Below are 22,022 nucleotides of genomic sequence, written 5' to 3'. Positions count from 1 at the left end.
CCATTTCCTTTCCAATTTGACGGCAACCTGTCAGTGAATATCAGGAATCAACTTGTCAATCGCCTGCTGAAAACACAAACTCTTTATTTGTTGTGTTGATAAAGTTTGACACAGTGGAAGAAGCTCTTCATTCTGTCCCCCCACTCCCCAGCCAACCAACCAACCAACCAACCAACCTGAACATCCATCCACCTGTCGGAACTGAGCTCCACTCTCAGCCCACTCTTCCACCCCCCCCCGCCCCCCCACACTTTCCTCCCTTCCTCTCACTCACTCTTTGGCCCGAGCTGCCAGTAGACGGCAAGAGGGGTTCAAGAAACACAATTTGACTCCCCAGCAAAGGTCAGATTTCTCACTCGGCATGTCTCTGGGCTTTGGGCACAAAAGCCACTGAATTCACATCTTTCAACTGGACCGTAGCCTTTGTCCCGGCAACGAAGGCCTGTGAGTGGGCCCTGCACCAGACCAGCCCCTCCTGGAGAGCACTGTGAGGGGCAGCCAAACGTCTGGCCCCGCTGGCCCTTTGACTGATGCACCCCTGCCATGTCACGCGCACGGCAGCGACGCGCACACGCTCACACACGTACGCGCTCCACCTTACCCTCAACATTCTCCTGCATGAAGCATACAATACATTGGGGCCACATCAAACGAAAAGCCCCCACAGCTCCTTTTAGAAAAGTAACGCTTCGGTCCCCCCCAAAGATGGCGGCGCCAGAGCCCAAAGCTTGTGCTGCATCCACCCTCCCTGCTGAGGATGTTGTCACTTGAATAGAATGTGTCCCACCAAGCCCACTCCAAGGCTACTGTAGATATGCGATTCGACTTTTTAAAAATTATAGACTGCGAGTGGACAGACGCCGGCACAACATATTCTTGAAGCATATTGCACCAAAGGAGAGCGCTCTACAATATAAATGTTTAATGCCGATGACTTTGTCCACATTGTTACCCATTACTGAGATTTCCACTTAGATGGATCACAAGTCTTAATGGAACATTCTGGATATCGCCAAAGAAAATGCAAGGATGCATTTATATCCACCGCTGTAATATTAGCATTAAAAGCTGGTTCAGTGCAGACTATTTTTTTTTTTTTTTGTCTTTGTCAAAATCCTGACTGGAATATTCGATTGTAACTGGGCTGGATTTACGCAACAAATCTTCATTCCCAAGTTAGTGCCGACAGTACATCCATTTTTTTTGGGTAATGTCGAGTTATTACAAGAATCTGCTTTGAACCCATATGACCCATATGCTGTGTTGACTGATTGGAGACCAGAAACAACCCGTATTTGCACATGTCCCAAAAGCAGTAAAAGCGTTACACGTTGGACGGCGCAGACACAGGCAACATTGAACAGCAAAAATTACGTAAACAAAACAAACGTGATGACATGGCGTTCAGTTTGGTCTGGAATGACCGTTCCCTGTGACTACACTGGCTGACATTTTGTTTTGAGTTCGTGTGTGTGTGTGTGTGTGTGTGTGTGTGTGTGTGTGTGTGTGTGTGTGTGTGTGTGTGTGTGTGTGTGCGTGTGTATGTGCGTGTGAGAGATCATCATTCTCATTTGTTTTACTCTGCTTTGATGCTGATCCAAAGCGTGTTCCACCCCCCCCCCCAAAAAAAAATCCATGCATTGTTAGGCTATGTACACTTTTTACATGTCCAGTGTGAATCCCATCTCTTGTCAAAAGTCAGCTCGAATAAACTTGAGTTACTTGTAACTGTTAGAAAGGAGATCTTTGATGGCCAACTGGCAATGTAGGGAAAATGATAAACCCTATGCCCAATGAATAGTACAGGTCCAGTGTGTAGCTTTAAGTTGTAATATCACCCTTCACCACCAGATGGCAGACACCGCTTGGTTGCACCTGGTTTTACACTACCCTATACTACCACGTGAGTTGGTCTAATGTTTTTTTGGCGAATTTGGAATGACATACAGCATAATACCTGAATATTATTACAATTTTGAGTGTGTTGATTTGTGTGTAAAAATGCACAAAACTTTTGTTCTTGCACTGAATGTTGGTTTGCTGTTCAGCAGTTTTGTGCCAGTGCTTTTATGCAAGTGAGCCCTGTGTAGAAGAGCAAGATGATGTGCTCTAATCTCACTTTGTTTTCTGTCAAGTGTGTATGATTGTCAGTTTATCAACATGACACCACATGCTCGGAGTAAAGATTCTGGATTGTGTCTTTTGTCGTATTCAAAAGTACTCCTAAAGCATCAAATATCACTAATGATGATTTAAAACAATATGGTTTGAGTCCAAGTCGAGACCACTATCTTCTTTCTATATGTGTTATAAAGTCCACATTGTAAAAAACTCACTTTACTGTAGGTATGCAATCACTTTTTAATTTGACAAAGCACAAAGTCAGAGTATTTGGACTTGGTTTTACCAAGATACTGATTCTCAGATTAACATCACCACGGAAACACGTCACGGACGACCTCGTCAGAGGCACAAAGAACATTCTTTTCAAAAATAATTGTTTACATGTAGGGCTACCTTGAATTTTAACCACTCCAAAAAGTTGAACAATTTGGTGTGGGATCAAAATTGAATGATTAGTAATCATATGTGACGTCATCGTATGAGTCATCAGTGCATCTGGTTTGTGGATTCCATTGTTGTGAGCTGATGTCAGCTGCACCTTTTATCTTCAATGAAGATCTTGCTTTTGGCAACACTTTTTCTGAAAGGGCAATGGTGGTAACTGAACATGAATATCCACCTGAAAGTTACCATTTGGCCACTGTTTCGCGCTTTCACTGCTTTTATTTTGGTAGGTTGGCTTGATAGGACTCCGAAACAATATTGGGCAGATTTAGATTTTTATTTGATTTTGATCTTGATTTTCGGTGACTGGTGATTTACATTTGAGTCACATTTTGCGATGTCGGCAAGGAGGAACACTGAATGAAATGGAGACTGCTACGTTAGCTTCTTTTGTTAGCTACTAGCTAGTGAGCTTTTGAGTGGTGACTGTAACTGCCATTTGCTTGTCACTTGTGATAATCATGTGATCAGAAGCTGTTTTCAAGATTGTTGTGTTGTTTTTTTTCACAGATTGATACGAATTTAGACTGACTGGTTAACTTCTGCTCCTTTTTGTATGTGACCTAATACGGTTTTATGAACAAGTCAACCAAATCAAAGTTTAACCAGTATTCCGGTGCTCATTGTGGTCAACCTTTATCATGGTGCAGTCAAATCTAAGTAAAAAAATCCTTTACATGATCAAATTGAGGATCCTGATGTGTTTTTGACAAGCATGATAAAAATCGTCACGTATAAGTTGGATCAAAGCAGATCAAATTTATCACAGTAATTAAGAACGTAAGCATACCTTTTTCCTCAAGGAGAGACTGTTTTCCCTTTATGATCTCAGACGAGTCATCACATTTTAGAAATGAGCTAAAACCTATTTTATGTACATACCTTTTTTTTTTTTTCCCCTTTTTGCTGACCGCACGCAGCTTAAGCCAACACAGTGTATCATTGCATTTTGGTTCACAGCCATAAACTTGTTCATTTCCTCTTTTCTCTCTCCACTAAATGCTAGTTAGGCACCACCTTTATCAAATGCTGTGCCCTTTTGTAAACTCTGCATTCTTTATACCAGAAGTCATGTTGACAGCACAGGGGTATTAGGTCCAAATGGTCCGGAGGCACTTTGCATGCCACTGTGAAAAAGAAAAAACTGCCAGGCAAATACGAGGTTTGACTTATAAAGTATTCATTGTCACCTGGTAACGGCCGCCCTTTATCGTTTCACCTGAAATTACAACAAAAACTGATATCTTATCAGAGGGAAGCACGGAGAGAAGAATGAGTCTTATATGACGTGGGAACTCTATTTGCGTGAGAGATGAAACTCATTTGCTTTAAGCTAAAAAGCCATAACTATGTTTTTTTTCAGTTTTTTTTTTTTTTTTTGAAGACACATCTGGCATATAACACATGCATTTTTTTAATGTACTGTACCTCTTAGATTAGATAGATTAGATTAGATATCCTTTATTTGTCCCACACTGGGGCACTACTCTTAAAGTAGTAATAAGCCACCGTGCAAATAAGTAATGTGCATTTACGGATGGGTACTTAAAATATTAAATGCGCATTAAATTCAAGTGTGTCACTGTCCATTTGTGGACCAGGCATTTTTCATTTTCCTTTTTTGGGCGGGAGAGAAGTGGTTGGTGGGTTTTGATTAGCCTTGTGTCATTCGTGATCGACTCATTCAGATGAGCAACTCTTTTGAGTGGACGTATGGAATCACTTAATGAACTGATTTGTTCCTTTGCTTCTCAGTTTAGTTGAGCCCAGCCATGTGCTGAGGTGGATTTTGTCAGAATCTCGGCCTTGCCGCGTAGAGCCTGTGACGGTATATGTACCTGTATATAAATATTTTTTTATTTTTAATTTACTGTACATGTAACGGGTCCGTGGCGAAAATCAGATTAGAGACCACTATCATTGAGAAGTAGAACTCCCCAAATCTTCAAATTCCCCTCTTCCCTCCATCGTGCAAGAAATAAGAATGTTGCTAACCCGAGGACCACAGTCGGTGTTGGACTAGATATTTATTTCTTTCTTTATTTTTTTATGGTCGCATGTGTGGTCAAAAAAGTCACTAAATACAGCGTCAAAATCTCGAAGTTGGCAACACTGAAGACAAGGCGTTGCTCTTGGTCACTTGCACTACTGGCACACATGCACAACTGAAAAGAAAAGCAGCACATACTCAATATTTAATTTTTACTTTATTAAGACTGCGATGGCCGTACAGAGACTGCGGACAGGCCGGACGGATGTGGTCGTGGGTGTGGAAAAAATTGAGCAACAAACTTCCATCCATCCATTTTCTAATCTGCTTATCCTCACAAGGGTCACGGGCGCTCTGGAGATTACCCCAGCTGTCTTTGGGCAGTAGGCAGGGGACACCCTGAACTGGTTGCCAGCCAATCGCGGGGCACACATAGACAAACAAACATTCACGCACCCAATTACACCGAGATACCATCTAGAATGTTCCGTTAACCTGCCACGCATGCTTTCGGAATGTGGGAAGAAACAGAAGCCGGAATCGAACCCACCACCTTGGCACTGTGAGGCAGAGGTGCTAACTAGTCGACCTCCGAAGCTTGAATACACGTTATTTACAATGTCATTTTGTACGAGACAAAAAGAATAGAGTGTTAAAGAATAAAGTGTTCAACTGCAAAGATGAATAGACCGAAGCAGTTTAAAGAGTAGTTGAGTGTGGGTAGTTGATCAAATATTTGGGTAGTTGATCAAATACTGTCATCGGGTGGGAGACTCTGAACTGATTTCCAATCACTATGCACAAATAGACAACCAACCATTAACACACACACACACACACACACACACACACACACACACACACACACACACACACACACACACACACACAGAAAATTTTGTCAATTAACATACCACGCATTTTTTTAGGAATATGGGAGGAAACCGGATTACCGGGAGAAAACCCACGCATGAATGAGGTGAACGTGCAAACTCCAATACATGAAGGCCAGACCTCGCATTGAAAGCCACAACCTCTTCACAGTGAGGCAAACGGGCGTCGATAAATACAATCAAATGCTATAAAATAATTACTTCATTATCACAATGATTAATGAAGGTGACGTCACTTTTTTTTTCTGTGTGCTACAAATAAGAAATTGTTTTTGCTTCCTATCCATTTAGCATTTTAGCAAAGTAATATTTAATTTTGTATCCGTACTTTATATCCCGCATCTGCATAAAATACATCTTTCTCCCAAAAAGTAGGGGTGGGGGGGGGGGGGCCCCCCCTCCCCTAATTTGAATGGAGGCATAGGGGGGGGGGGGGGGGGGGGGGGGGGGCTCCCCCTCCCCTAATTTGAATGGAGGCAGTACAGGCTCCTCCCCGAGAGAGTTGAAAGGCTAGAAGAGCACAAAGATGGAAAAGGCCAGCCCACTGAGGGAGGGAGTTAAAAAAAAAAAAAAAAGCACAGGGGGCTCCTCTGCCATAATTTCCTATCAGCCTATTGAGACGACATCACCAGCAGCTTGCTCTGTGCGTGTGTGCATGGAGGCAAAGCAGAGGGCGAGACATAGGCAGACGCACCAGAGAGAGAGAGAGAGAGAGAGAGAGAGAGAGAGAGAGAGAGAGAGAGAGAGAGAGAGAGAGAGAGGAGGGGAAGGGGGAGGCTCCATCTTCTTTCACCTTCCTCCCCCAAGCCACGGAAAGGAGGGGCCAGTGCCGAAGCTGCCAATCAAATCTGCTTGTGGCAGCCGGCATGATCGCAGCAACAAACTATTGACAGATTACATGTCAAGGAGTTTAGCGCATGATTGAAGGAAGCCCCCTTTTTTTTTGTTGTTGTTGTTGTAGTCACTTTTCTGCTTCATCCGGCCCTCCAGCGAGCAACATTTGAATGACTTTCCACCAGAGTTCAGTAGTATTATGAAAGTTACATGTCTGAGAGGATTTAACTTCGACTTCCCTGAATATGGTGAGTACTCCTGTTCTTTTCCCACTTTGCCAGCCAGGTATGTTTTTTTTTTTTTTTTTTTTTTAAATGCGGACAGTTAAGGTGTGCCTTTATCTCGCTCCCTCTCACACGCACACACCTACACACGTACACACACACTCAGGGGGGGAAGTTGTTCATGATTAAGCTATGTGCCAGCGAGGACGGCACACTGTATACAGTATACGTAAGTGTTGCAACACCCTTATTTATAGCACTTTTCAGAGTACCCAAAGGTGACTGCAATATCAAATCGGATCGCCTACCGTTCCGCTCAGTGTTGACACCGTCGAGCACACATGTGGCGAAAGTTCACAGGACCCGTTTCATTTTCCCTTGCCTGACACTTTCTTTCTTGTTTGTCAAATAAATTCCCATCTATTTGTGAGCAGGCCAGCATATTTTGACTGTTCAAATACAGGTGTTGGTTTTCTCCACAGAGGCACTGACAATGCCATTAGGATAGAATGAATGGCCTAAGGATTTGTTGCCAAGGGGACAAAGCAAACAAACTGTTTTGTTGTCGCACATGTAAATGGTGCAGGCCGGTCACTCTGACCACCTTTTCAGGTATTTCTCAGCAGTGTAACCGTACGTGCTCTGCGATGATATTACACCTAAGTGGCGAGATCAAATTAAAACACTGTTATACACTTGGTTTCAAGTGAATGGCATCATGGGCGAAATTTTGCTTCTTGCTGCATCTGGGGATGAGCTTGTCCTGCTCTAATCTGACTGCAAGCGGCTCGGTGTCATTGTATTTATTTTTTTTCTTCAGGGAAGGGCTCGCTTTTATTTTAATAATTACTACAGCACAGTAACATTTAGTTCTTTCCTTTTCGTGTGTGTGTGTGTGTGTGTGTGTGTGTGTGTGTGTGTGTGTGTGTGTGTGTGTGTGTGTGTGTGTGTGTGTGTGTGTGTAAACTTCATACGGGTGGGCTTTCTCTTGATGTGATCTTAGTGTGTGTGAGTGCGTTTGTGTGTACGAGTAGTTGCTGTACAGTTTATTTAGTATAACTACACAATGTATCACCTTTTACAGAAGTTTCCATGTTATATTTTTTAAATGTTCTGTTATGAGAATATTTGCTGTGTTGCTGCGCAATCATAAATAACATTGTTTTACAAATATATTAAGATGCAGAATTATTTTTTGCCCTACATATTTTTCCCCCCCTAAACTGTAATTCACTCTCGTCAGCGTTTGCTTCAGGCTGTTATTTTTAATATGTCTGTGTGATATTTATGAAGTCCATCCATTTGCAGTTTTTTTTTTCTCTTTCCCTCATCGTTCAGAGTCTTATTGGCACTTGAGCTCGTCCCGATGGCGAAATTAAAGAGGTTCAGTTCACGTTACATTTAAGTAGACGATGTCCACGAGGGTAACGGGACCACAAACTCATGCGAGTTAGGCTTGCGGGCTTGCCTGTCATGTGTGGTCACTGTCGGTGAGCGCTGTGCACTTTTAGTCAAGAATAACAAGAGTCGAGTGAGACTCTTATCGCGACACACCCTAAATTTAAACTTTTCGCCAGTTGGGAAGATGTTTTTCTCCCCCCCCCCCCCACCACCCCCACACTTATGAGTCATAATGTTGATTGCTCTCACCCTCACAGAGTTGTCTCATTAACCCTTTGTGGCACCCTCCATCTTTTATGGCCTTCCACAAAACCGGAATGAAACGAGGGAGGAAAACAAGTCGTGGTCTGAAGGGCCTCAATAACCTTCGATCACAATTTAGCCCTAACCTGAATCATTTTGATGTCCTGGCAATAAAATATGCTGTTGCGCTCCTCTTTCTCCTGCTCCTCGGATGACAGTCAATTTACATTTTTTTAATTAAACGAGGCAGATTTTTTTTTTTATTGGGGGGCTGGGTTATGCTAATAAGAATGTTGTGTACAGCAGGTTAACAGAGTTTCGAAATAAATTTCACAGGCAGCCATTTAGATGTGGGGGGGAAAAAACGTGAGTCATTGTTTTAAACCTCTTCCATGACAATTTCTACTGAGGATCCCAAATATTCTGTGAGGAGCCTTGCTGAGTTCTGTCAAGCGAGGCTCCATGAACTGACTCAAATAAAGCAAAAAAAAAAAAAAAAACATCTTAAAAAAATGCTTCATTATTTTTCTGTTCCGTCCAAACAAAAACTTCAAATGAATTTGATTGTATGGGGCAATAACGTGCTCAAAAAAAGGATTGATTGATCATTTTTCTCTCCATGACCAACTGCAAAATGTGTATGTATATACATATTCATTAATTAACGCTGAATTTAATTAAATAGTGCGGGATTTTATATTTTCATTTTAGAATTTTTTGTTTGTTTATTTTAGACTCCTTTTCATGTTTACCCAATGTAAGGTTAAATAAAAGAGACACCGGGTGAAGATTACTGCAAAACACAGTAGTTAAATGCAGCTTTTATGTTTGTGGAGTTTTATGGTCCGCTCGCACCCCTTGATTGATGTTTTGCTTGTGTGTGTGTGTGTGTGTGTGTGTGTGTGTGTGTGTGTGCGTGTTGCTTGGTTTGTGCAGAGGGAGAGGAGCTGGAACATGGTCGGGAGACAAGGGGAGGGAACTGCATTTGTGCGTGTGTGTGTGTGTGTGTGTGTGTGTGCTCCGTGTGTGGTTTTTTGTGTGTGTGTGTGTGTGTGTGTGTGTGTGTGTGTGTGTGTGTGTGTGTGTGTGTGTGTGTTCGGAGTATGTGGAGAGAGAGGGACAGCAGAATCCCGATGAGCATGTGCCCAGTCATCAAGTGGCCTTTTTAAATTTTTGCAATCAAACAAGTGAGATCGAACAGTGGAATCAAGTCCAGATAAAGTGGGCTGTCCCGCATCTTACTGCAGTCGTCCAAGTGTTGGCGGCTACTTGATATTGGCCACGAGTAAGGCAAGTGGTATCAACACCCCCTTTCTTCACGGCTGTGCACTCATGCAATGGCCGGCACCTAATTAAAACCTCAAAGCTCCGCGTCACCAATATAGACTAATGGCCTCATTAATACTCTGCACAAAAATATAAAGGAGCGATGAACAGGTCGCACCTTTGGACTTTTTGGGGCTAAAATTTAAAACAAAAAAAAAAAAAAAAAAACCAAAAACTTTTTTTTTATGGTTGTTTTGATCTCATTGAGAAGATGTCATTTTATTGTGCATTTTATCCGGCACGACAAATTCTAAACTCAACTAAAATTCCACAAAAGAAAAAAAAAAAAAAAAAAAAAAAAAAGAAAAAGCTTGTATCCTTCTCCTAATCTTACATCACAAATTCAAATTTCACAGGGAGAAAGGGTAGAGAAATAATCTCAAGTCATTGATATGCCATATAAGAGGGCAAAATGGGAAATGAAGAGGTAATTAGCAGAGTGGCAGACTTTGGCGTGTTTGTCTGAAAGCGCGGTCTCCACCGGCCATGAATGAATTTGCATGCTTCGCTTATCGAGGCGCACTTATTAGTCGGGGCTGAAAGAGAGATTAAGCCGGCGCAAAATGTGGTGACTAATCCTTTTAAATGTGGCAGCGGGTCTTGAGGTGCAAACCGGGCGGCCCGGCCCGCGCGTACCTTTGCTGCGGCGGAATGTGACGGGTCGCGACGTCGACGCGAGGGAGACAGAGGATGCTCAGTTTGGCAAGGACGCTTTATTGGTGACCATCTCTCGACCCTCTTATCTCTGCAACCGAAGCGCCGTGTGGGGCCGGCCCCATGTCAGATTTTTTTTTTTTTTCCCTCTTTGAATTCTTTGTCGCATACGCACGACCGCATGTCTTTGCTTCTCGATGAAAATATAAGGAACAGAAAAGCCCCCCCCCCTCCCCACTTCTCTCCCTTGAGTGAGGAAATATTTGTTCTGCTGAGTTACAGAGCCAGTAGCCCTGTCCTCATCCGTAATTGACTGCAAACATGAACGTCTAAACACTGCCTGCACTCACCCTCCACTTCAGCTTCCACCTCCTGCTTTTGCTACACGGTGACATTAAGGTCAGCAATGATTCCTCCTCTCCCGTCCGTGCGTGTCATAGCTGAAGGCCAGCTGCTCATTTTTGTCTGTGCCGCCGCAAAGAGAGAAGGAGAAGGATAGCGAAAGGGACGGAGCGGCGCAGGAGTTTGCTGTATTTCTTTCCTTTTTTTTTTTTTTTTTTTTTTAAAGTTGGTAAGTTGATAGGATTACATGGTTCTGGAGCCTACACCTGTTAAGAGGCTGTTAGAAGAACAGTTGGCAGTCCCGTGGCTGCGCAGCTAAGCTTTTTTTTTTTTTCTCCCCCCCTCCCTATCTGTTGTCCGTTCTGTGCCGCCTTGTGGGGATTTTACCCGGCATGTCGTCGGGGAGTTCATTTGGCAGGGTTCCTGCCACAGTGGAAGCATGGGGGGGCGGGGGGGTGGGGGGTGCTCCTTTTGACATGTGAGTATGTGTTCAAGTGCATATCCTGCATCGGTTCGTGTGTTTGTGCGCGCGTGTGTGTGTGTGTGTGTGTGTGTGTGTGTGTGTGTGTGTGTGTGTGTGTGTGTGTGTGCGCGCATACGATCAGATCGCCCTCCCCACTCCCGAGACTCATTGTCTCCGTGCAGTCGCGCTTCCTTCTTTGACCTCAGTCACACGGCCCGAGCCACCCCAGCAAAGAACGTATCAGCAGCACAAGTTTTGGTTTGTTTTTCCTCACGGGTTGGGGACAGGTGTTGGCAGAGTCATAAAATGCCCAAATACTGGTTAAACCAGACCATTTAAATGATTAAGGGTTAGGTTGAGAACATTTGTGCATATTTTAGGAGTGCCAAAGACCTGTTGTCAATCAAAAATACTTTTGGAAGGAGTGGAGAAATGAGTAATGCATAAAATGTCTTGCTTGTTTTCTCTTGTTCACCTATTATTTAAGAGGAAAACAGTGGTGAATTGTTGTCGCAGGTCGGGAGAGCGAATGCGCAGGAGACCGTTTGGAAGTGGTGGTGACGGTTATCAGGAAAAAAAAAAATCACATTACAGTTGGGTGTTATGCGCCTGGGTGCAATGTTTCCCACTGCCTTATTTGGCATTCGGCAACTCCCGTCACTTTCTGTCGGCCTTCAGCACCTGTCCCCCCCCCCCCATGCCCCCCCTCTCCCTTATTGTGCTGGAATTTTCTATATTTGGCAAGAAGTGGGGACTCTTTGGATTGGTGCGTAGGTCACTGTTTGTACGAGTTTGTGAGACATAAACTTGATATTCGCATGTCTATTTTTGTTTTTTCTCCCGCAGTTGTTCAGCAGACAATATTAGACGACGTGATTCACCCCGCGAGTACCGAGCATTTCTCAGCGGGGCTTCTAAATGTCACGTATGATATTGGCAGGCTGCCTTTCCACGGCCGCAAATGATCTCCCTTCCAGAGCGCGGGAGAAATAAAAAAAGGAGCAATGTTAATACATATCTTGGGCTAACTTTTAATTGTTCTGATATGTAATCGCTAAATGACAATAAAAAAAGGATGACGGCCACTTTAAAAGCTTTATCTCTGCTGCTCTGCGCTCAAAGTGTCATGTCCATAACAGCACCACCTGATCTACAGAGTAAAATAACCGCTTCGGCTTATTGTTTGGACAATATTGGAAAGCACCCCCCCCACCGCCGCCACCACCGCCGCCACCATCAGCACCACCCCCGACGCCCCAGCTCCCCTCGCTGCTGCGCTCCCCTCTCCCTTGATTCATTTCACCCACTGTCCTCGGCTGCTGGAAAATGGCGTTAATTTTTTTATTACCTGTTTGACTCTCCAGCCTTATTACTGTAGCCCCTTAATGTTCCCTGTAACCGTGGAAACCAGATGAATAAATGTCCGCCAAAGAAAATGAGATGATTAAACAGGTCACCCTTGCAAAACAAATTCGCTTGGTCGAGCGCAATTTGTGTACCAAGCGGCTGTCTTAACAGTTTGCTAACAAGGGGATTGTTTGCCAGACTCATTCGAGAGGGGAGGCGGTTGACGATATCTTCCAGGGACGGGGGTTGATTGAAGAGATAATATTTTAGATGGCCGTGCAGTTTGTCTCATCACTTTACTCTTGGTGATCGTCCGGTCTGTGCCTTTGATTTAAAGTTCCACCTTCATCCGTGGCAACGGCAGTCTTTGCTGCCTCCGCGCGCGTCCGCTTATTTAAATCATGTTGTTGTCAGCGGCATTTGGTGTGTGATCATCAGCAAGTGCAGTGGCAAATCGGAATTTCCTCATTTATGTGACAACCAATCATTACTGTTAATTGTCCTTGAGGCCATCTGCATGGGCTGGCTCGTCCTCTGCGGGTGTTGCTACGGAGCTGGTCACGGATTTACGAAGTACTCGAACCGACTCATCGTCGGCACGGAAAAAAAATAAAAAACATTCGATGGGCTCCACTGCAATGAGGAACGTCTTTTCTCCCGCCTATAAAAATGATACCGCAAACCCAATCCGGCAGCAAACAATCACAAGGTTTCATAGGGTTGAGTTTCCGCCCTTCCCATCATGCGCCGAGTGAAATGTTCTCCCCCCCCCCCAAAAAAAAGAAAACGTTTCCACCAATCAGTGCTTTTCGTTTTGGTTTGCCATAGTACACCCTCCTCCCGCCACTTTGTGTTGATAGCATGACACAGGGTAACCAGCCAATTAATTCAACAAGAAGAATGTGACAGTATTGTTGCGTGCTGACATTTTCCATCATCAAGAAGCGCAAACAAATGTTCACCTTTTTCACACACACACACACACACACACACACACACACACACACACACACACACACACACATACATTTTATATACATATGATTAAGTTACGATGATCATTTTGCCATTGCTTATCATTCAATACCAAACTGTGGTTTCATGGGAGATGGGCACACGATGGATAAAACCCACTCCAGCAAAAATGTTTGGTGTTGTCATGACTGGCTAATGGTTAAGATGGCAGCGATTCCAAATGACTTTGGGTCAAAACACAGGAATGACGGAGACAGACTCAACTCATATTTTTGGGGGGGGGGGGTCAATTTTCCTAGCAGACAGTTGATCGGACCACCAACCAATGTAAGAATCTCACAAAATTATTTCTGCTGTGGTTAGCTTGCCAGCATGTAGACTCTCTTGAACCAAAATATTTTTGAGCACTGAAATGTAATTATCGAAAGGCAAAAAAAGAACTATTTATAGTTGAAAATGCCAAATTATATTTACTTTACTTTCTTTTTAATGAATGTTTTCAGCGAAGCCCAGTGAGTGAACTCAAAATTGGGTACACGAATCTCAATTCAGGCAGAATTTCTCCTTACTGTTCAAAAAGGTAAAATGCCCGAGAGCTCACTGAAAACGAAAGGGGAAGCATTGAAGCAGTTCCTGATGCTTCAGGAAGACTCGTATTTACGACTCATGTTCTAATACTGTGAGTGAGTTCAACACGTATCCATGTTTGGGTTGGACCAGGGGCCTGCACCCCTCCCCCCTCCCTTCCTCCCTTCCCCAAATGACGATTGATAATACAGTCAATGAATGTGCATGTTGAAGGGGCTGAGACAGAGGGTGCATAATCCCCCCCCTACCCCCAAACATTTTTCCTTGCATCTGTACCTCCGTTAGTGGATGAATGACGATTGCAAATGTCGAAGGGGCGTGGAATTTTGATCGAGGGGCAGATAATCTTGGAAAATCGAATCCAGATTCCAACCTTTCTGAGCGGCAGTGCGGACATTCGTCCGGCGTGCCGATGATCATTTTCCGGGGGAATTCGAGCGATGAGGCCACATAACTGATCAAACTTGTTAAAGTCCAGGATGTGGCTGCGGTGTTGATCATGGAAGGATGCCAACGCTTGTGCCACTTAAGGGTGTTGCCTGTTTTCACTGATGCACCACCAGCACTTAGTGCCTTCTTGCTTTAAAAAAAAAAAAGCCACATGGCTCATCTCTGTCTATGCCGGTGTTACAAATCTCACACTTGGCCTTAAAAATCAGAGACGTTACTTGCTCAAGGGGAGAACCGAGGCCCTTCCTGCGCGTGGGCTTGGTGACAGTGAGCCATCTTTTATTTTGTTTATTTTTTCCCCCAAGCAGAGTGGGTATTTCATCCCAATACTGGGACACTATAGCTCAAAAACTGGAAAAGCACTTATGCATTATTGATGTTTTAATTTGTGCAAATGCCCAAGTCTTTGTTAAGTGATTATAGTGCTGGGGAGATAACCGGGGAGGTACTTTTCTATGAAACAAGAGCCGAGCTTGCCGGCCGCACTGGGAGGCCATTGAACTAAATCTAACAAGCTTCTCGTCTGCTCGGTGAGACGCAGCTCGCGTCGCGAAGGCTGCTGGATGAGTGGGAGAGAATGAAGAGAGTTGACTGGAAATATCAACCGATAAGAAAAGAAAAAAAAAAAAAGATCAACCATTGATCTTTCGTCCATATTTCAGCTACACCCCTCCCGTTTATGATGCATGGTTTATAGGTCTTTTACATCCCTTATCAAAAATTATTTGATGTAAATACAATAGAACTGACCTGAAAAGCCCCATGAGCAAATACACCTCGTGGAAACCGACCTTGGAGAGGCGGAGGAGGGGGTGGAGGGGGATGAAAAGTTGTAATGCTTGCAAAACAAGCCAATAAAATAATGCCCTATTGAAAGCAGGGAGTTTGGATAAATATAAAAGACAAGCAATGATTAACTTCAGAACAAAGGTTATCAAGGATGACATTTTTTTTCAAAACACCTTAATTCCTGTGCCATCTGCGGTCAGCCTTCCAAATTACCATCACACATTTAGTGCCAGTAGTTGCTCTGTTGTATGAATATTATTATTATTATTATTATTATTTATTTTTTATTTTTTTGCGGGGGGGAAGCTATATGAACATACTCTGTTGGGCTTTGTCAACCCAAGAGATATTCTCCGTTTGGGCTAAGCTTTCAACTTGAATCCCTTTGCGTTTCATTCATGAATAAAGGCAGCTTCGGATAAAAAAAAATAAAAAATTTAAAAAAAACAGCCGTCTTTGAGGTCCCCAGTGGAGGTAAAACACAAGATCATGCATGTACATGCACTTATGCACGCACGCGCACTCACGCACACTCGAGCTGCCTTACCACTGCATTTACTGCTTTATTAAGCTGTCTCATGAACCCACCAGCAGAACATGAAAATAAAGACGAGAGGGGAGAAAAAAAAAGAAAAGAAAAGAAAAGCCCATATGACTTCAATGATTTGATTTCATTTGTGAACTGCAAAATGCTCACTTTTATTGTGCGCGTGGGGAGAGAAGAGTCGGGAATGAAAAAAAAAAGCGGTTGTCTGACTTGGTAGAAATTCTCAATTTCAATTAGCACGTGTAATCTGAACCTGCTGCCTTTGATAGGCGCTTTTCTTTCTTTCGCTAAGAATACAGCCACACTTGTAAAACATTAATTAAGATCACTTTTTTTTTTTGTGTGTGTGTGTGTGTGTTTGTTTTTTTAAAAGGAGTAAATTGTGCTTTATGCAGCCTCTGGTCCCCAGTTACCTTCCAAGAGCTTCAATGCAAATCATCTGGGACAAAAAAAATATATATATATATATATATATGTATATGAATAAATCCATTGGTGTTGTTTAAAACATGAAAGAGACAACATTCAGAAGGATGATATCACGTGAGAGCTGAGCCTTTTGCCGGAGAATTGAAATGCATCCCGGGATCAGTGAAATCGAAGCCGGCCGCGGGAGAACGAGCCTCTATTTTAATGCCTTTCAACCCTGACAGATGACTTTAGACTGGGTTTTGTATCAGATTGCCGTGACACGGCCAATCATTGATTATTCATTATTTAATTGACAGGTAGCCCCGCTGTCGCCATAATTGCGTCCGAACCGTTCTTAAAAAAAAAAAAAAAAAAAAAAAAGATGATATGCGATAAATTTCTAAGCAGAGTCAAAGGGGTACGGCACTGATGAATGCTGCTTAACGTGCAAAGTTATTACAGTCCATTCACAGAAAAGAAACCCCCTTGAATGAATCAAGACATAAAACGGTGCAGTTTAGTCCCGGCGGAGCATTTACCAAGATCATACGTCCATTATGTCTCAGGTATAAAAAGAGAATGTTAAAGATGATTCTACTTTTGATCTATTTATGAAACAAATTAGAATTTTTATGTCACGGAACCTCTCGGAATATGTCGTGAAACGTGTCCCTCAAGTCCACATATGCTCTTGCGCAGACTATTGTAAATCCTCCGGCGCTGGGAGATGAGTACACATGGAGATGATGCATTAAAAGTGCCATAACTCGCACACCCAGCAAAGCTAAAAATCAATTGGAACGGATAGTTAAGCTGGCCCCCTAAAAATCAATGAGCAATTCATGTCCTTGATCACAGCGAGTGTCATTCCTCTTAATGTGAGAGCCAGCCGATACGCTCTTCGCTATTTTGTTCACATTCGGCGCAAATTCAGAGGAAACCCCAACAGGCAACATAGCGTCCTTGTGTATTTTTAGCGTGTGTTAAAGGACATTTGGCTATTTTTTATTTCTTTTTTTTTAAAGGCCGTCTGGTAAATAAAACGCTCTCGTCAAAATAGCAGTGTCACATTTCCAGTCAAGTGTTGTTTTTAAACTCTGCAAAATGATGCAATCCAAGGACATTGTACACCAGGATAGGAAAGTAGAGATGGGAGAACACACACACACACACACACACACACACACACACACACACACACACACACACACACACACACACACACACACACACACACACACACACACACACACACACACACATATAAATACATGGACAAGAGCGGGGCTTCCAAAAATGAAAACTGTGTGTTTCAAAATAGCACTTTTGCCCTTATTAATGCCGTTAGTGTAACAGTCATAGTGGATCAAATCAAGGGATGACCGAATCTCCTCCTCTGTCTCTACGCAGTGACGGGATCACGTCACCAACAATTTGGCCATTTTGACTTGATGAGGGAAGTTTACTGCGCGGTCGAATCCAACATACCGAATGATGCCTATGACTTTTTTTTTCTCTTCTCTGTTTTTCACTTGGGCCAAAGTATTCTATAATGTACTCGAGAATAAGCAGTCATACATAATTTCCAGATAATACCCATTCAACAAGTACGTTTTTAATCAACATTTGTCCAACGTTCAGTTCGGATCTGTTTGGGCTAAACTTATCGGTACAATTTGATGCTGATCCACCTTTGAATTGTGTGGCCTCGGTTCGGTTTCATGCCATCCTTGTTCAAATTTTCACATCAGTTCAAACGTGGATGCCATCGTCCTGCTTTTTTTTTTTGCCTGCTCTGAACAGAAGTGATCCAGTCTTGGAGAACCACTATATTTTTAACCGCGATTTAGATAACGGCACTGTGACAAGTCACAGTCATCTGCCAGGTTATTTCGGGCCTTTCCTGTCACTCGCGTGTCCAGCCCGGCTTTGAGAGCAAAGACCAGTTCAGGGCAACGCTTCAACCCAACTTATGTTTGTGCGACAACATATTTAACCCCCCCAAGTCCAAAATTCTCTTCTCTGAAGCCTTTTGACAGCACGCAACAGGTGGTCAGTTCTTTTTTTTTCTTTTTTTGCAGCCCATTACTCTGCTAACATTTGAACGGGTCATTCAGGTCCGCTAGCTAAATACCACCGATTTGGGGAGAGGGCCTTGGAAACAGTTGTCACCAAGAGGATCGGTGGAGCAGTTGCTCATCCCCTCATTGGAGGTGCAAAATTTTCCAGCAGCTGCCACTTGGCATCTTTGGCTTTTTTTTTTTTTTTCTTTCCCCTCATTTCCAATAAAGCAGAAATGAGTGTTAGTGGCAACTGGAGGGGGAGGGGCCAACGGATTCTGTGTGCCCCGTCAGTCACAATGTTAACCGTGTGTGTCCTTCCCATCCGTCGGGTTACATCGCTCGCCAGCCGCCAATCATAATGCGCTGCTTGTTTTCCCACTTTCCGGTGGGGTTTTTTGGGGGGGTTGGTTGTTTTTTGTAGCCAGCATCCAATATATGAAAATAACATAATGGCATTTTTCTCGCCTGCGCCATCCTCCTTGCTGGCATTTCCTTTTCCTCTCTCACTCACTACCCTTTTCTCCCCCCCTCAATCCATCTGCATCATGTCGATCTGTCAGACTGCCAGTGTCTGTTCCAATTAGATTCCACTTAATTCACGTAACCTCGATTAACACGCAATCAAGCCCAGATAAATCACGTCCTATAAGTCCCCCCCACCCCAACCTCCGCCGCCTCTCCTGCATTGCTTTGCATCACTCACTTTTCCGCAACAAGCTTCATTCCTCCCGCACACTTCTTTCTCAGAAAAATGTACAAAATCGCTCCTTTTATTGTCTGACCAGGCTCACCATCACGTCAAGCGGCTCTTGTGTGTCTCGCCGCTGCCCTCGCACCCCTGAAGATGAAGGTGTCCTAATTACATCTTTGCTACAAAAGAAAAGACACCCCTTGCTTTCGAGAGGCTGTGTAGTCTATTGTCTCGGTGACCTTTTTAGCTAGCGGACAATTGCTTTGACTAGATTACAAATTAAGACACAGCACCAGGCACTTAGGCAGCAAGTCTGTTAGAGAGCAGTTGTGTTCGTCGCAGTTTGTGAAGGCCATCGGGCCGTGTGTATATATCAAGCGCGGGAATAAAACACCACCGAGTCCGCCACGACCTGCACATGGTCCATATTCATTGACCATCGAGGGACATTTATTTCCGTGATAACTACAATGAGACCCTCGCCAGTGGCAGGAATGTAAAAAGGAAACAGAAGCGCCGTGCGGCTCGGGATAGGCAGCTGATTACAGTTCTTTCAACAAAGTTAATCATTCACGGCGTTTATGCTAATAGGAAAGAGGAACGTTGAATAACCAAACGGCGAAAGGCAGTAAAAAGACAAAGCGAAAAGAGAAACAAGCACGGGGCACTGAGAAAGCACACGCAGCACTCCCGGGGTCTTCTTTTATTAATCGCAGCTAAAAGTGCTAACATTGACATGTTGAACAGATTAGCCTCTTTAATAACAGGGCGGGTCAACATGGCTACTGCTGCTGATACATGAGGATATCCTGTCGGGAGGTGAATAGCTGGTGTGTTTCATATCCTGACCTGCGCCTCGGCAGGCTCGGCCCCTGCGCAACACTCAATCCGACTTGTTTATTCACTCTCGGGGGTTGTCAGCAACAGCCTCCGTCTTTCTCGCACGCGAGTTTCCCCACCCGGATTTTCAGACTTTGAGGTGCACTTTTTTTTTTTTTTTTTTTTTTTTTTGCGGGATTGTTGTCGTACGAGTGCCTTCGTGCTTTGCCGCGTTCGCACGCCTATTGTTTGGTACAAAGCCATTACGTGAATATCTCAATGCTAGCTGACAGGGCCGGCTGCAGTGCAAATAGGGATTGGATTTAAAATTACATGAGGCTATGACAAAAATTCACATTTGTCAGCTTCTTTCCTCTGCTGCTTTTTAATGCCTAAGCCTCCCCAACAATGTAATCAATTTAGTACTTTTTTTTTTTTTTTTTGCTCCTAGTACATTATAATAAACACATGTGTAATAGATGATGCACTTGTTCATCAGAAAGTTGTGCGTGTTTTATTTAATTAGTATCGGGTGCAAACACAATGACTATTGAATAAACACTCGATAGCCCTCCGCTCTATCTTTTTCCATTTCTAAACTCTGCCCTCTGCCACAACAATGTCGCGCTGTCTCTTTAAACAGGGTGACAGTTTCCGACCATAAGTCGAGCGAGGTTTTTCCCTCTCTTTCCCAGAGAAAAAAAAAAGGAAAAAGTGGAATAACGCTGATGAGTTTTAACAGCTTCAGCCAGGCGATGGGCAAATATAATAAGTGTTTTTGTAGACGCCACCAGTGATTATCTCATCGAGGCGTTTGGGGTGAATGTAGTGGATTTAGAGGCTTGCCTCCCATTGTGCTGACATCACCCGTTCACAAACCAAATTAAATCATGGTTAAAATCATTTGAAACTCTCCCAGAGTCTGTCTCAAATGACTAAACAATGAAAGTCTGGGAACATTTTAAAGGGAACGCTGTGTGCATGTCTATGTATACGGACACGGCTGAGTTTGGTCATGGGGGGAGGGGAGGGGTTTCGTTATGTTGAAATGGGGCCAATTTGACACCCGTGGTGAATAATGAGGTAAGGCCCTCAATGTCCACTTGGCTGGAGCTTAACTGGATGTATTTCGATCGACGTTTCATGTTCCATCTGTGAATATTTTTCATTGGATTGGGGCGGCGACGAACCGCATGTTTGGTCACACAAACTTCAGTTTCACTGGACACCGCGCCGCGCTGTGCCTCATCATTCGGCAGTAGAATGATGTGAATCCCCTCACCAGACGATCTAGAAAGAGACATCATGATTTAAATTTAAATGAGGATGAAAACATTCTATTTCTATTTTTACCATCCCATATTTTGAACGCTTGCTACCCGCGAATAAATGATGCAATTGTAATGCTATTATTATGTACATTTTTCTTTAGTAATGCCTACCACTGCCCGCACCCCCCCTTCCCCCAATAAAAAAAATAAATAAATCTCACAATGTATTTGATGAAAAGTACATTCGGATTCTAATTTACTTTTTTCTGTATATAAGGCACAGTCCATATAGCCGGTTAATGAATTGATATTGACACTAATCGAACGGTGCAGACCAGTAAAGCATTCTATTTCTATTTTTACCATCCCATATTTTGAATGCTTGCTGCCCGCAAATAAATGATGCAATTGTAATGCTATTATCATGTACATTTTTCTTTAGTAATGCCTACCACTGCCCGCACCCCCCCCTTCCCCCAATAAAAAAAATAAAAATAAATCCCACAATGTAGGAGATGAAAAGTACATTTAGATTCGAATTTACTTTTTTCTGTATATAAGGCACAGTCCATATAGCTGGTTAATGTATTGATATTGACACTAATCGAACGTTACAGACCAGTAAAAATGGAAAGACTGTGATGTTGCTTTGTAGGGTTTTTTTTTTCCTTTTTTTTTGCACTGCAGCAAATATACAAAGAAAGAAAGAACATAGGTGACTTCGTTTTAAATATGAATTTGTTTGCTCGGTTGGACTGAAAGAAGTGTTGTGGTGGCCTATTTGTTTGGATTGCGCGTTACCCAATCGGAGAAAAAGCTCCTGTGGCACAGTAGGAACACAACTCGGAGCCATCAGCTGATCCCCACTCATGCGATGGTGCTTGCCACCTGTGACCTTGTGAAATGGACAAGAGGGGAGAAAGAGCGTGAGTGAGCGTTTGAGTCAGCCGAGTCAGTGAAGGCGTGGTGGCCAAGTGCTGAGGTGCACGGAGGTAGCCCATCACAAGGGTGGGGGGGGGTGTTGCTCAAGGCCTCAACTCGGCCCTTGCGTCCTGATGTGACAAGATTAGCGAAGCCCCAGTGAACAGGGCTGGTACTGCTTGTGTGTGCGTGTGTGTGTGTGTGTGTGTGTG

The 22,022-nt window shown here is 43.5% G+C and overlaps 1 protein-coding gene across 1 annotated transcript in view; it reads left to right on the top strand.

The window, feature by feature from the left end:
* Positions 1–6,052: 6,052 nt before the first annotated feature.
* The window catches only part of casz1 (castor zinc finger 1), a 90,533-nt gene continuing 74,563 nt past the window's right edge, over positions 6,053–22,022 (top strand). The window contains exon 1 of the mRNA XM_019888006.1: positions 6,053–6,533. Within this exon, the coding sequence (XP_019743565.1) occupies positions 6,485–6,533 (49 nt within the window). The 5' untranslated portion in view covers positions 6,053–6,484. The remainder of the gene's footprint in view (positions 6,534–22,022) is intronic.

The sequence above is a fragment of the Hippocampus comes genome, unplaced genomic scaffold (assembly GCF_001891065.2).
Source record: "Hippocampus comes isolate QL1 unplaced genomic scaffold, H_comes_QL1_v1.1 scaffold14, whole genome shotgun sequence".
NCBI lineage: Eukaryota > Metazoa > Chordata > Actinopteri > Syngnathiformes > Syngnathidae > Hippocampus > Hippocampus comes.
Note: the sequence above shows the minus strand (reverse complement) of the source record. Positions and strands in the feature narration are given on the sequence as shown.